The 12,575-nt window shown below is 66.0% G+C and overlaps 3 protein-coding genes and 1 non-coding gene across 4 annotated transcripts; 3 read left to right on the top strand and 1 right to left on the bottom strand.

Annotated features, from left to right (window-relative positions):
* The first annotated feature begins 2,338 nt into the window (after positions 1-2,338).
* On the top strand, positions 2,339-3,938 carry FAM136A (family with sequence similarity 136 member A). Its single transcript, XM_076364024.1, has 3 exons — positions 2,339-2,436; positions 3,457-3,597; positions 3,748-3,938. Exons 1-3 carry the CDS (start codon positions 2,350-2,352, stop codon positions 3,934-3,936), a joined length of 417 nt encoding a protein of 138 aa, XP_076220139.1. The 5' UTR covers positions 2,339-2,349; the 3' UTR covers positions 3,937-3,938.
* A 1,138-nt stretch (positions 3,939-5,076) lies between these two features.
* Positions 5,077-6,431, top strand: SNRPG (small nuclear ribonucleoprotein polypeptide G). Its single transcript, XM_076364013.1, has 4 exons — positions 5,077-5,170; positions 5,415-5,437; positions 5,934-6,058; positions 6,252-6,431. The coding sequence occupies exons 1-4, from the start codon at positions 5,139-5,141 to the stop codon at positions 6,300-6,302; spliced, it is 231 nt and encodes a 76-aa protein (XP_076220128.1). The 5' UTR covers positions 5,077-5,138; the 3' UTR covers positions 6,303-6,431.
* A 1,342-nt stretch (positions 6,432-7,773) lies between these two features.
* PCYOX1 (prenylcysteine oxidase 1) lies at positions 7,774-12,236 on the bottom strand. The gene is given in 7 exon segments (XM_076364025.1): positions 7,774-8,481; positions 8,484-8,855; positions 9,212-9,364; positions 9,659-9,870; positions 10,402-10,576; positions 11,844-12,050; positions 12,146-12,236. Coding segments are annotated over 7 exon segments (1,494 nt in total). The 3' UTR covers positions 7,774-8,197.
* A 108-nt stretch (positions 12,237-12,344) lies between these two features.
* On the top strand, positions 12,345-12,415 carry TRNAG-CCC (transfer RNA glycine (anticodon CCC)). Its single transcript has one exon. It is a non-coding gene; the product is annotated as a tRNA-Gly (tRNA).
* Positions 12,416-12,575: the final 160 nt, after the last annotated feature.

Raw genomic sequence — 12,575 nt, 5'->3', positions numbered from 1 at the left:
CCGGCTGCTGCCACCGGCCCGGGGGTAGGACGGGGCCGCGGCGGGGGGGGGGGGGGGGGGGGGGGGGTGTGTCAGTGCAGCCCCAGCCATGAGCTGGGGGCTGGGGGGGGAGAGGGGGGCCGGGGGGGGGGGGCTGGAAGGGCTCTGTAACGGCACGGCCACGAATAACCCAGGCGGGGTAACGTCACCCGGGGCTGAGCCAGGCCCTCGCTGCGGCGTGGCGGGGGGGGGGGGGGGGGGGCTTTGCAGCGTGGCGCGGGCGTTGCAGAGCAGTGGGGAGGCTGCATGGCGGTGCAGCGTGGCGTGGTAGCGCAGGCATTGCAGCGTGGCGCAAGTCTTGCGGCGTGGGCGTTGCATCGCGGTGCTGGCATCGCATTTCCACGCAGCGTCGCACTGTGGTGCAGGCGTTGCATCGTCCTGCTGTGTTGCATCGTGGCACAGGCATTGCATGGCAGTGCAGCGTTGCATGGCAGTGCAGGCGTCGCACTGTGGTGCAGGCGTTGCATGGCAGGCATGCGGTGCAGGCGTTGCATGGTGGTGCAAGCGTTGCACGGCGGTGCAGTGTTGCATTGTGGCACAGGCGTTGCATGGCAGGCATCATGCACTGCTGTGTTGCATGGCGGTGCAAGCATTGCATGGCGGTGCAGGTGGTGCATTGCGGCACAGGCGTTGCACGGCAGTGCAAGCATTGCATGGCGGTGTAGGCGTTGCAAGCATTGCATGGCGGTGCAAGTGTTGCATGGCGGTGCAGGCGTTGCATGTTGGTGCAGCGTTGCATTGTGGCACAGGCGTTGCATGGCAGGCGTTGCATCATCCTGTTGTGTTGCATGATGGTGCAAGCATCGCATGGCGGTGCAGGCGTTGCATGGCGGTGCAGGGTTGCATTGTGGCGCTGGCGTTGCATGGCAGGCGTCGCATCGCCCTGCTGTGTTGCACGGCGGTGCAAGCATTGCACGGTGGTGCAGGGTTGCATTGCCGTGCCAGCGTTGCACGGCGGTGCAGCCGTTGCACGGCGGTGCAGGGTTGCATGCCGGTGCTGTGTTGCACGGCGGTGCAGCCGTTGCACGGCGGTGCAGGGTTGCATGCCGGTGCTGTGTTGCACGGCGGTGCAAGCATTGCACGGCGGTGCAGGGTTGCATGCCGGTGCTGTGTTGCACGGCGGTGCAAGCATTGCACGGCGGTGCAGGGTTGCATGCCGGTGCTGTGTTGCACGGCGGTGCAAGCATTGCACGGCGGTGCAGGGTTGCATGCCGGTGCTGTGTTGCACGGCGGTGCAAGCATTGCACGGCGGTGCAGGGTTGCATGCCGGTGCTGTGTTGCACGGCGGTGCAAGCATTGCACGGCGGTGCAGGGTTGCATGCCGGTGCTGTGTTGCACGGCGGTGCAAGCATTGCACGGCGGTGCAGGGTTGCATGCCGGTGCTGTGTTGCACGGCGGTGCAGCCGTTGCACGGCGGTGCAGGGTTGCATGCCGGTGCTGTGCTGCACGGCGGTGCAGCCGTTGCACGGCGGTGCAGGGTTGCATGCCGGTGCTGTGTTGCACGGCGGTGCAGCCGTTGCACGGCGGTGCAGGGTTGCATGCCGGTGCTGTGTTGCACGGCGGTGCAGCCGTTGCACGGCGGTGCAGGGTTGCATGCCGGTGCTGTGCTGCACGGCGGTGCAGCCGTTGCACGGCGGTGCAGGGTTGCATGCCGGTGCTGTGTTGCACGGCGGTGCAGCCGTTGCACGGCGGTGCAGGGTTGCATGCCGGTGCTGTGTTGCACGGCGGTGCAGCCGTTGCACGGCGGTGCAGGGTTGCATGCCGGTGCTGTGTTGCACGGCGGTGCAGCCGTTGCATTGCCGTGCAGCGGCGCGGCCCCGCTCCGCAGCCCGGCGACCCCCCACCCCCCCCCCGCCGCGGCCGGAGCTGGGCGGGGCCGGGGCTGCGGGCCCGCCCCACGCACTGTGGCCCCGCCCCACGCACTGTGGCCCCGCCCCACGCACGGTGGCCCCGCCCACCCGCACGGTAGCCCCGCCCACCCGCGCTGTGGCCCAGCTCCCATCCGCACGGTGGCCCCGCCCCCCCGCACGGTGGCCCCGCTCCCATCCGCACGGTGGCCCCGCCCCCCAGCACGGTGGCCCCGCCCCCCCGCACGGTGGTCCCGCCCACCCGCACGGTAGCCCCGCCCACCCGCGCTGTGGCCCCGCTCCCATCCGCACGGTGGCCCCGCCCCCCCGCACGGTGGCCCCGCTCCCATCCGCACGGTGGCCCCGCCCCCCCGCACGGTGGCCCCGCTCCCATCCGCACGGTGGCCCCGCCCCCCCCGCACGGTGGCCCCGCGGGGCGGCGCCGGGCCGGGCCGGGCCGGGGATGGCGGAGGCGGCGCAGGGCCGGGTGCAGGCGGCGGTGGAGAGCGCGGTGCAGGGGCTGGAGCGGGAGCGCATCCGCGGCATGCAGGTACCGGGGGGTCCGGGCAGGTACCGGGGGGCCCGCGCAGGTACCGGGGGGGGCTGCTCTCGGGCAGGGCCGGGCGGGGAAGCCGCTGCAACCCGCCCTCCCTCCCTCCCACCCCCCCCCACGCGTGACCCACGTGTGTGCCCCGGGCAGCGCTGCGACCGCCCCCGTGCCCGCCCCCCCCCCCCCCCCCCAACGCATGCTCGGAGCAAGCCCTGTGCCCCCCCCACACCCCCCCCCGTGCCTCCCCGCAGCCCCCCAGTCCGTGCCCTGTGCCCCCCGTCCCCCTGCACGCCGCACACCCCCCTCTGTGCATGGCCCTTGCTCCGCACCCCCCCCTTGCATGTCCTGTGCATGCCCTGTGCCCCCCCACATGCCCTGTGCCCCCCCCAGTGCATGCCCTGTGCCCCCCCACATGCCCCATGCCCCCCGTATGCCCCGTGCGCCCCCCACACGTGCCCCGTGCCCCCCACACATGCCCTGTGCCCCCCCCATTCATACCCTGAACCCCTACACATGCCCCGTGCCCCCCCCCACATGCCCCCCATGCCCTGTGCCCCCTACACATGCCCTGTGCCCCCCCACGTCCCCTGTGCCCCCCCACGTCATGCCCTGTGCCCCCCCACATGCCCTGTGCCCCCTACACAAGCCCTGTGCCCCCCATGTCCCCTGTGCCCCCCCCAGTTCATGCCCCGTGCCCCCTCCACATGCCCCGTGCCCCCCCCACATGTCCCGTGCCCCCTCCACGTGCCCCCCCACATCATGCCCTGTGCCCCCCCACATCATGCCCTGTGCCCCCCCACATGCCCTGTGCCCCCCCCACATGCCCTGTGCCCCCCCCACATGCCCTGTGCCCCCGCCCCATGCCCGGGGAGGCCTGACACAGGCTCAGGGCGCAGCCAGCTCCTCGCAGGGTACCCCCAGAAAGCCGGGGGGGGGGGGGGGGTGGGGGTGGTGTGGGTGTCCCGTCCCCCCCCCCCCCGCAGGCCGCACCCCGCTGACGACGCCCCCGTGTCCCCGCAGGGCGCCATGTTCCGGTGCAGCGCGCGGTGCTGCGAGGACGGCACGGCCTCCATGCAGCAGGTGCAGCGGTGCATCGAGCGGTGCCACGCGCCCCTGGCCCAGGCTCAAGCCATCGTCACCGCCGAGCTGGAGCGCTTCCAGGTGAGGGGGGGGGGGGGGACGACGACGACACACGGACAGACAGACACCCACACCGGGGGAAGGGAAGGGGGGTGGGGGTGCACGGGGACCCGCTGACACCCCCCCCCCCCCTCCCCCAAACCCGCCGTGTCCCCTCCCCACCCCGCGCAGGACCGCCTGAGCCGCTGCACGCTGCACTGCAACGACAAGGCGAAGGACGCGCTGGAGGCGGGGGGCGCGGAGGCGCGGGTGCGCGGCCAGCTCGACGCCTGCCTGGCCGCCTGCGGGGACGACCACCTGCGCCTGGTCCCCGCCATGGCCAAGAAGATGAAGGACGGCCTGGCCGCCCTCCAGCAGTAGCGGGGCGCCGGGGTGGGGTGGGGGGGCACCCCTCCACCCCCCCCCACCCCCCCCACCCCCCCACGCGCTCATTAAAAGGCGAGGTGCCACGCTCCTGCCGCCCGCGGGTGCTGCGGGGTTCGGGGGGGGGGGGGGGTGGCGGGTGAGCCCCGGGCTGGCGTTTGCCGGGGGGGGGGTGACCCTTGCGGGCGTGCGAGGTGTTGGGCGGCGCTTGGTGCGGGGCGATGGCGGTGCGGGGCGACGCGCTGGGGGATGCTCGTGCGTGCGCAAGGGCGTGGGGCAACACGTGCTGCGCGACGGGGACGGGGACGGGGACGGGGGGGTGCCTGTGCGGGGCGTGGGGGCGACCCCTGCAAGTGTGCAAGGGCCGGGGGGTGACCCCAGGCGTGTGCATGGCGTGGGAGCGACCCCTGCAAGTGTGCAAGGGCCGGGGGGTGACCCCAGGCGTGTGCAGGGCGTGGGGGCGACCCCTGCAAGTGTGCAAGGGCCGGGGTGACCCCAGGCGTGTGCATGGCGTGGGAGTGACCCCTGCAAGTGTGCAAGGGCCGGGGTGACCCCAGGCGTGTGCATGGCGTGGGGGTGACCCCTGCAAGTGTGCAAGAGCTGGGGTGACCCCAGGTGTGTGCATGGCGTGGGGGTGACCCCTGCAAGTGTGCAAGAGCTGGGGTGACCCCAGGCGTGTGCATGGCATTGAGGCAACCCCTGCAAGTGTGCAAGGGCCGGGGTGACCCCAGGCATGTGAAGGGCGTGGGAGCGACCCTGCAAGTGTGCAAGGGCTGGGGTGACCCCTGGGTGTGTGCAGGGCCGGGGGGTGACCCCTGGGTGTGCAGGGCGTGGGGGCGGACCCACACACACCCCCACACACACACGGCTCCCCGCCCCCCCACGCGTGTGCGGCGCACGCGGGGCCGGGGCCCGGCGGGAAGCGCGTGGCGGCCCTGCCGCCGTACCTCCCCGCGTAGCCGCGCCCCGCTGCGCCGCTGCTCGGGGGAGTGCGGTAGCGGCCCCGCGGGCGGTGATTGGCTGCCGGGGAGGCGCGAGGGGCGTCGGGAAGCGGAGGGGGGGGGGTGGGGGAAGCAAAGCGCGCCCCCCCCCCATTGGCTGCCGGAGGGGTGGGGGGGGTGGTTACGCGGGCGGCGCGGTGACGTCAGGGCGCGGCGCGAGCGGCAGACCCGAGGGGCGCGGGGGGCTGTGGAGACGCCATGAGCAAAGCGCACCCGCCCGAGCTGAAGAAGTGCGTCCGGGACGGGGACGGGGACGGGGACGGGGACGGGGCGGCGAGGGGGGCCGGGAGCGGGGAGGGGGGGGGGGACACGCAGCCGCGGGGCCCGCCGCGATCCGCCGCCCGTCGGTATCCCGGCGTGCACCGCGGGCGCCCGGTGTCATGGCGGCGGCGGGGGGGGGGGGGGGGGGGGTGTGTGGGTGTGCTGCTCTCTCCTCCTCTCCGCCGGCGCTGACCCGCCGCCATCTCGTTGCAGGTTCATGGACAAGAAGCTGTCGTGTGAGTCCCGGCCGCCCGGAGCTGCTCCCGGCCCCGCTCCCGGCCCCGAGCCGCCTCTGCCGCGTGTGTCTGCGGGGGGGCGGGGGGGGGGGGGGCGGCGAAAGGGCTGCGCGGCCGCGGGGGGACACACACACACCCCCCCCGTCCCCGGCCCGTCCCCGCCGCCCTCCTCACGGCGCCCGGCGGTGGGGGGGGGGGGGGGGGAGATGCCGGCTGCCTGGGCTGGCGCTCCTGCTCGGCGGGGACCGGGCCGCCGGCAGCGGGCCCCGAGCGGTTTCAGGCTTCAAAATCCGTTAATCGGGGGGTCAATATTAATTCACCATTTGCATTCGTAAACTCTCGGGCCGGCCTTTAATCTTCCCGCGTTGGATGCGATTCTCTAAACGCTCCGGATTCACGAAAGAACCCCCGTTCCCCCCCCACCCCCCCGCCCTCCTCCTCGCGGCCCCCCTCGGGCCCCGGTCCCCCTTCTTCAGACGCCCTCAATTTCTTGTAGTGAAGTTAAACGGTGGCCGCCACGTCCAGGGGATATTGCGGGGCTTTGATCCCTTCATGAACCTCGTCATCGACGAGTGCGTGGAGATGGCGCCGGGGGGACAGCAGAACAACATCGGCATGGTGGTGAGTGGGGTTTCAGGGTTACAAAAATCGCTCGGCGTTCATCCTTGCCAGGGGGGAGGCGGAAATTCCCGTCGGTTTGTGGCGCAGCATCTTTTTTTTTAGGAAAATAAATTGGGGGGGATGTGGTTTGGCTGCAGAGCGGTGGGTAACGGCGTGCCGCCTCTCACCGGCTGCTCTCGCCTCCTGCTTCTAGGTAATACGAGGGAACAGCATCATTATGCTGGAAGCCTTGGAACGAGTATAGCACCGGAGAAACCTGCAGCGCCTCCTCGCCCGCCAGTTTTGTTTACTCATCCGATCTGCCGCGAAGCACCCCTGTAGACTTTTATTTTTGTTTGGTTGGTTAAATAAATTTTTGTAATGGTTGACGTAACTCGCGTGAGTCGTACGTGCTTTTTTTCGGGGGGGGGGGGGGGGGGGAAGGGGGCAGCTGAAGCGCACTGGTTCTTCACCGCGGTAGGGGCGGTTGTTAATCCCGCTCCTGCTGGCTTTTAAAACTCCCTGACGACTTCCTGGCGGCTTAAACTTCTGGATGTTTGTCCTGGTTTCGGCAGGGATAGGGTTAATTTTCTTCCTAGTAGCTGGTACAGTGCTGTGTTTTGGATTTAGGGTGAGAACAATGTTGATAACACACCGATGTTTTAGTTGTTGCTGAGCAGTGCTTACACTAAGTCAAGGGCTTTTCAGCTTCCCATGCTCTACCGACTGAGAAGGCTGGAGGGGCACAAGAAGCCGGGAGGGGGCACAGCCAGGACAGCTGACCCCAACTGGCCAAAGGGACATTCCATACCATGGGACGTCATGCTCAGCACATAAACTGGGGGAAGAAGAAGGAAGGGGGGGACGTTCGGAGCGATGGCGTTTGTCTTCCCAAGTCACCGTTACGTGTGATGGAGCCCTGCTTTCCTGGGGATGGCTGAACCACCTGCCTGCCCATGGGAATGGGAGAGGAATGAATTTCTGGTTTTGCTTTGCGTGCGCGGCTTTTGCTTTCCCTGTTAAACTGCCTCTATCTCAACCCACGAGTTTTTCTCACTTTTACCCTTCCGATTCTCTCCCCCATCCCACCGGGGGGGAGTGAGCGAGCGGCTGGGTGGGCTTAGTTGCCGGCTGAGGTTAAACCATGACAACGTTAAACTTGGCGTCACCTTTGGCGTCCTTCCCCTCGGGCTCTTGTAAAGAACGAGCTACGAAGCTGCGGCCGGACGACGAGATCGGTCGGACGGTCGCGGCGCGAATGTCACCGCCGGCCGCCGCCTCGAGGCAACGGCGCCGGCTCCCTTTCCCAACGGGGCGTTAATTTTATGCCTAGCGGCGATATTCAGACACGGTTGAGGTAGGGCAGCGATACTGGGTACAGCCAAAGGACGCGATATTCTCGGGGAAAACGGGTTTTGGGGGTTTGTTTGTATTTTTTTTTACCCGCTCAAACCCAGCGGTTCCCCGCTGTAGGGCCGGGCCGTTAAATTACGGACGCTTCCAAACCTCGACAAAGCGAAGGACGAGGGGTGGCTTTTCGCCCGCTTACCGCCCGTTTCGGCAGCTCCCTGAACGAGCAGCAGCCCAGTCGTCGTCCCCCCGCGCCCGCCCCTAAGCCGCAGTTCACTTGCTCTGGCAGCAAATTAAGAACGCGGCCCCGCTTCCCACCGCACCCGTCCCACCCCGAGGAATAAACCACGCGACGCGCCCTTCGGAAAATACTCGAGGCGGAGAGATTTACAGTCAAGGAGTTGATTTATTTTTTATTTTTTTTTCCTTTTTCCCTGCCTGGAACGCGTCCGGAGAGGAAAGCGACGTGGCGGGGGGGGTTAATCACAGTGACGCAGATCCTGAGTTCGGCCGTGGAAGGGCACTTTCGGGGTCAATACGGCGTTTTAAAAGTCTTTAATCTCGCGCGGGGACAGACGGAGGGGTTTGTTTGAGGAAGGGCCGGCTCACTCGGGGAAAGCTTCTTGCTGCTGTTCCAGTCCGTCCCGAGTTGGCGGGGTGTCTCCTCTTCCTCAGGGGCTAAGCAAGGAGCTCCTCGTTCGTTAGCTTTTAATTGTGGCTAAACAGCTGTGGGCCGGGCTCCGGTATCTCCGGAGGTGGTAGCGTGGACGCTCCCGCCGGCGAGCAGCCGGCCATCGGCTCCGCGAGAGCTCAGAGCTCCGTTTTCAGCTTCTCGTGCAAATCCTCCTGGTCGATCCTGTCGCTGTTCCCGTACCACCGGTGGTAAGCGAGCAGGGCGGCGTTTTTGGCCGCGATGGCGCTCATCTCCACGGCGCTCGCGGCCCGTTCGATGCCGTTCAGGTAGTAGATTTTGTCGTGGAGGATGACGGGAGGGCATTTTTCCGGGGGGCTGTAGCGGGGGTACGCCAACCACCTCTTCACTTTGACGGAGTCGTAGGAGGAGAAAAGCAAGCTGAGCTGCTCTTTGGTGAGCGCTCCTTTGAAAACACCTTCCAGACGGCCGATGGCGAGGGCGGCTTTCCTTCGCCGCCTGCGTCTTCCACGGGAGACACCACCCCCAGGCTGTTGACGAAGAGTTTGGGATTCTCCGTGGTGAAGATGGCACCGAGGTGAAAGGCGGATGGGTCCCGGTAACCGAAGAAGGAGGCGTTTAATCGTCCGTGCACCAACGTCGTGACGGTCTGGTGGTAAGGATTCGGGAACTCCGGGACGGGAGGGTCGAAGTTCTTGAAGGTGATGTTGGCTATTTTGCGGCTCAGCGGAGCGGCGATGACGACGATGTCATACGTATCCGCCGTCAGTCCCGACGCAGTGTCGTAAGTGACCTGGTAGAGCTTCACCGGGTCCCCTGGGGAGAAGAGCGGGAGAAGAGCTCGGTTATCCCGCTCCGCGGCTGGAGGGAATCCCGTTTCTCCCTCCGGCAAACGTCAGGCTTTTAAAATGCCATCCCGGTTAGGCTAGTTATGCCTTGTTGCGAGCTGAAGCAGCTTTAGAAACTAGTCCCAGCTTAGCCGAGGGAGTGCTGAGACCCGGGGCTTTGAGCAGAGCCCGGTTTTCATTTTAAAAGACCGGGGAAGACCCAGGCTTGTCGCCTCGGCCCGCCGAGAGCTGCAGCCGAGCGGCGACGGAGACCGACGCTGGTCTCCAGCTGCCGGACCGTGCCGTTCCCCCTTCCCCACCGAAGGGAAAGCGAACCCAGCTCACCTGTGGGTCTGGGTCTGCTTTTCGGCTCTATAGACAAAACTGTGCCGGGGATAACGTCGGCTTTGGAGGCGTAGAGAAGGCCGGTGCAGACGAGTTTGTTCCCCCCTTTTACTGACCAAAGGCCCGATTCTACCCCCGCCAGAGAAACGGCACCTACAAGGAAACCACGATCATTGGAGCGGCTCGTTCGGCGTCATTCTGTAGGGGAGTATTTGAAACAAAGTGGAAAATTAGGGGGGGGGGGGGGGGGGAACCCCAAACCAACCCCGTTGCTTTGGGGCGCGGAGCTCGCTGAAGGCCAGGGCTAAGCAGGTCGCGTTAGCCGGCAATTTGTCGGCGTACGGTGGTTACCACCAGCGCGGGAGGCACCGCTCGTCCCAACGCCCGGGAAGAGCACAAGGTCCCCGGGACAGGCGCGTCGGGAGGTCAGCCTACGAAAACGCTCACCTACGAAACCGTTGATGTTGACGCCTTGCCCATAATTGACTCTCATGGCCGGACAAACCACCTCGTTTATGAACTTGTGGGAGAAGCCGGCTTTCTGCATGGCTTCGTCGATGGTTTGGTTCAGCATGCGGGTGAAGTCGTTCCCTCCGAGGGCGTGAAGCAGGCGCTCGTTGCTGCTGAAGGCGTAGTCGTGCGTCTGGTAGCGATAGATCCTTTAACCGGAGACAAGAAACGGGCGTTCAGCCGCCGTTCGTCATCTCCGCCGCCCTCGGAAGCTGCGGAGGGTCTCGCAAGCGCGGCTCCCGAGAGCCTCGCAGCCCCTCCTGGGAGCAGCGGGGCTTGTCCTTCCAGCCGAGCCCTAGCCTAAGCGGTACGTGCCTAAGTGGACCTGGACCTTCGTTACTCGTTTGCTGATCTTTCCTAACGAAAGCGCTTTGGGCGCCGTTACGGATTTAATTCTCTTTAGCAGCCGGGTGCCAGACCGATGGGACGTCCCAACGCCTGACACGCGTCTCCTCGTTATTGCTGTACCTGTTTGAAGATGCCAGCGCTTATCTCCACCTTCTTCCTTAGGAAAACGATCGGCAAGGGAGAGAGGGCAACCGGCGACTCCCTTCTCAGTGGCGATGGGATGATTTCACCGATTTTTTATTTATTTTTTTTTTAAACAACTCGGCAGCAGGTTTCGCACCTTTTCCTGCAGCCGCTTTCCCACCTCTTCCCTCGCCAGGGGCCCGACGTACCGCATGAACTTGTCCAGGACGTCCTCCACCCACATGTACATTCGCAGGGGGTTGAGCCCGTAGTGCCAGAGGAGCTTGAGAAGGTTGACGATGTACCAGCCGCTCTCCTCGAAGACGAACTCCTCCCCGTTATAAATGCCTACGAGGTTGCCGTGCGCCGGGGCAACCGAGAGGCCTTGAGGAAAAGGGGTGGGGGGGTGGGGGAAAAAAAAGGTAATTTCATAGAATCATCGAATCATTGAGGTTGGAAAAGACCTCTAAGATCATCGAGTCCAACCATCGACCCCACACCCCCATGCCCACTAAACCATGTCCCTAAGCGCCTCATCTACTCGTCTTTTAAATACCTCCAGGGATGGGGACTCCACCACTTCCCTGGGCAGCCTGTTCCAATGTTTCACCACTCTTTCAGTAAAGACATTTTTCCTCACGTCCAATCTAAACCTCCCCTGGCGCAACTTGAGGCCGTTTCCTCTCGTCCTATCGCTTGTTCCTTGGGAGAAGAGACCGACCCCCACCTCGCTACAACCTCCTTTCAGGGAGTTGTGGAGAGCGATGAGGTCTCCCCTCAGCCTCCTCTTCTCCAGGCTGAACAACCCCAGTTCCCTCAGCCGCTCCTCATCAGACTTGTTCTCCAGACCCCTCACCAGCCTCGTTGCCCTTCTCTGGACACGCTCCAGCCCCTCGACGTCCTTCTTGGAGCGAGGGGCCCAAAACTGAACACAGTTTAAATAACATTTAAATGAAAGGTAGAGCTTGAGGTCGAGCTGAACCATATTACGCCTCGATTTTTAACTTCCCGAGGCAAGCGAGCTTCGCGTTGGTAAGGGCGAGCGACTGAAGGCTGGATCCCCAGGACGTGGGAAGCGTAATTAGCTCTTGAGCAGGAGCCAGGCAGTTGTTCACGGTGACTTTTGGACCTTCACGATGGCATTACTGCATCCCCCCGGGGGGGGGGGGTGTCCCATTTTCACTGGGATGCGGGTCTCCTTTTTCTAAGGGGGCTGGGGTGCCGCAGGGGGGGGATTGGGCAAGGGTATGGGGGGGGATATTGGGGAGGGATTTGGGGGGTATGGGGAAGGATGGAGGGGGGGATATTGGGGAGGGATTTGGGGGGTATTGGGGAAGGATGGGGGGGTATTGGGGAAGGATGGAGGGGGAGGATATTGGGGAGGGATTTGGGGGGTATTGGGGAAGGATGGAGGGGGAGGATATTGGGGAGGGATTTGGGGGGTATTGGGGAAGGATGGGGGGGTATTGGGGAAGGATGGAGGGGGAGGATATTGGGGAGGGATTTGGGGGGTATTGGGGAAGGATGGGGCAGGGAAGGGGCAACCAAGGCTTGTTCTGTATGAGGATGTCCCCCCAGCAGAGCGGGACCCGGAGCATTCCTGCTGAGGGGTTGATTTGGGGGGGGGGGGGGGGGGGGTGTCCCCACTCACCCAGCTCCTTGACGAAGTGCTTCATGTGCAGGTTGAGGGGGTGGAGGACGGACCCCCCCGCCTCGTAGCCGGCCCCCTCCACCTCCAGCGTGGCCAGCCGGCCCCCCACCGCCGCCTTCTCCAGCACCTCCAGCCGCACGCCCCTCCCGAACTTCTGCCGCAAGAAGTAGGCGGCGGCCGCGCCCCCGATCCCGCCGCCGACCACGGCTGGAAGAACCGGCACCGGCCGTCAGCGCTGCCCCCGCCGCCCCTACAGCCCCCCCCCCCCCACACACACACACACACACCGCCCCGCGTCGTACCGATCTTGCCGGGGGCATCGCGCTGCGGCCGGCGGCCCGGGACGGGCGGGCAGAGAGCGGCGAGGAGCAGGAGGAGGCGGAGGGCCGGCATGGCGCTGGCTCGGCGGGCGGGACCGCCCCGTCAGCTGGTTCCCGCCGCGGCGGCGGCGGCGGCGGGGCCGGGAGGACCATGAGGGCGGGCGGCGGGGCCCTGCCAGCCGCGCCGCTGGTGTAGTGGTATCATGCAAGATTCCCATTCTTGCGACCCGGGTTCGATTCCCGGGCGGCGCACACCTGCTTTTTTTTTTCGTAATCCCGCTCGTTATTTCCCTTATTTTTATTTTCCCGCCCCGCGGGGGTGAGGAGAGGCCAAGCCCCTACCCCCGGTGCCACCGGGGGAGGCGTTAACCTTACCGGCTACCGGCGGTCGGTGGCGGGGCGCATGCGCGGG

The sequence above is a fragment of the Aptenodytes patagonicus genome, unplaced genomic scaffold, assembly GCF_965638725.1.
Source record: "Aptenodytes patagonicus unplaced genomic scaffold, bAptPat1.pri.cur scaffold_430, whole genome shotgun sequence".
NCBI classification, from domain to species: Eukaryota; Metazoa; Chordata; class Aves; order Sphenisciformes; family Spheniscidae; genus Aptenodytes; species Aptenodytes patagonicus.
Note: the sequence above shows the minus strand (reverse complement) of the source record. Positions and strands in the feature narration are given on the sequence as shown.

Bases quoted from the DNA above. Each gene is read 5' to 3' on its own strand.
- FAM136A (XM_076364024.1), top strand. From the start codon at position 2,350: ATGGCGGAGGCGGCGCAGGGCCGGGTGCAGGCGGCGGTGGAGAGCGCG. The intron at 2,437-3,456 runs GTACCGGGGGGT...GTGTCCCCGCAG, and splicing joins AGCGCATCCGCGGCATGCAG to GGCGCCATGTTCCGGTGCAG. The intron at 3,598-3,747 runs GTGAGGGGGGGG...CACCCCGCGCAG, and splicing joins CCGAGCTGGAGCGCTTCCAG to GACCGCCTGAGCCGCTGCAC.
- SNRPG (XM_076364013.1), top strand. From the start codon at position 5,139: ATGAGCAAAGCGCACCCGCCCGAGCTGAAGAA. The intron at 5,171-5,414 runs GTGCGTCCGGGA...ATCTCGTTGCAG, and splicing joins CACCCGCCCGAGCTGAAGAA to GTTCATGGACAAGAAGCTGT. The intron at 5,438-5,933 runs GTGAGTCCCGGC...AATTTCTTGTAG, and splicing joins CATGGACAAGAAGCTGTCGT to TGAAGTTAAACGGTGGCCGC.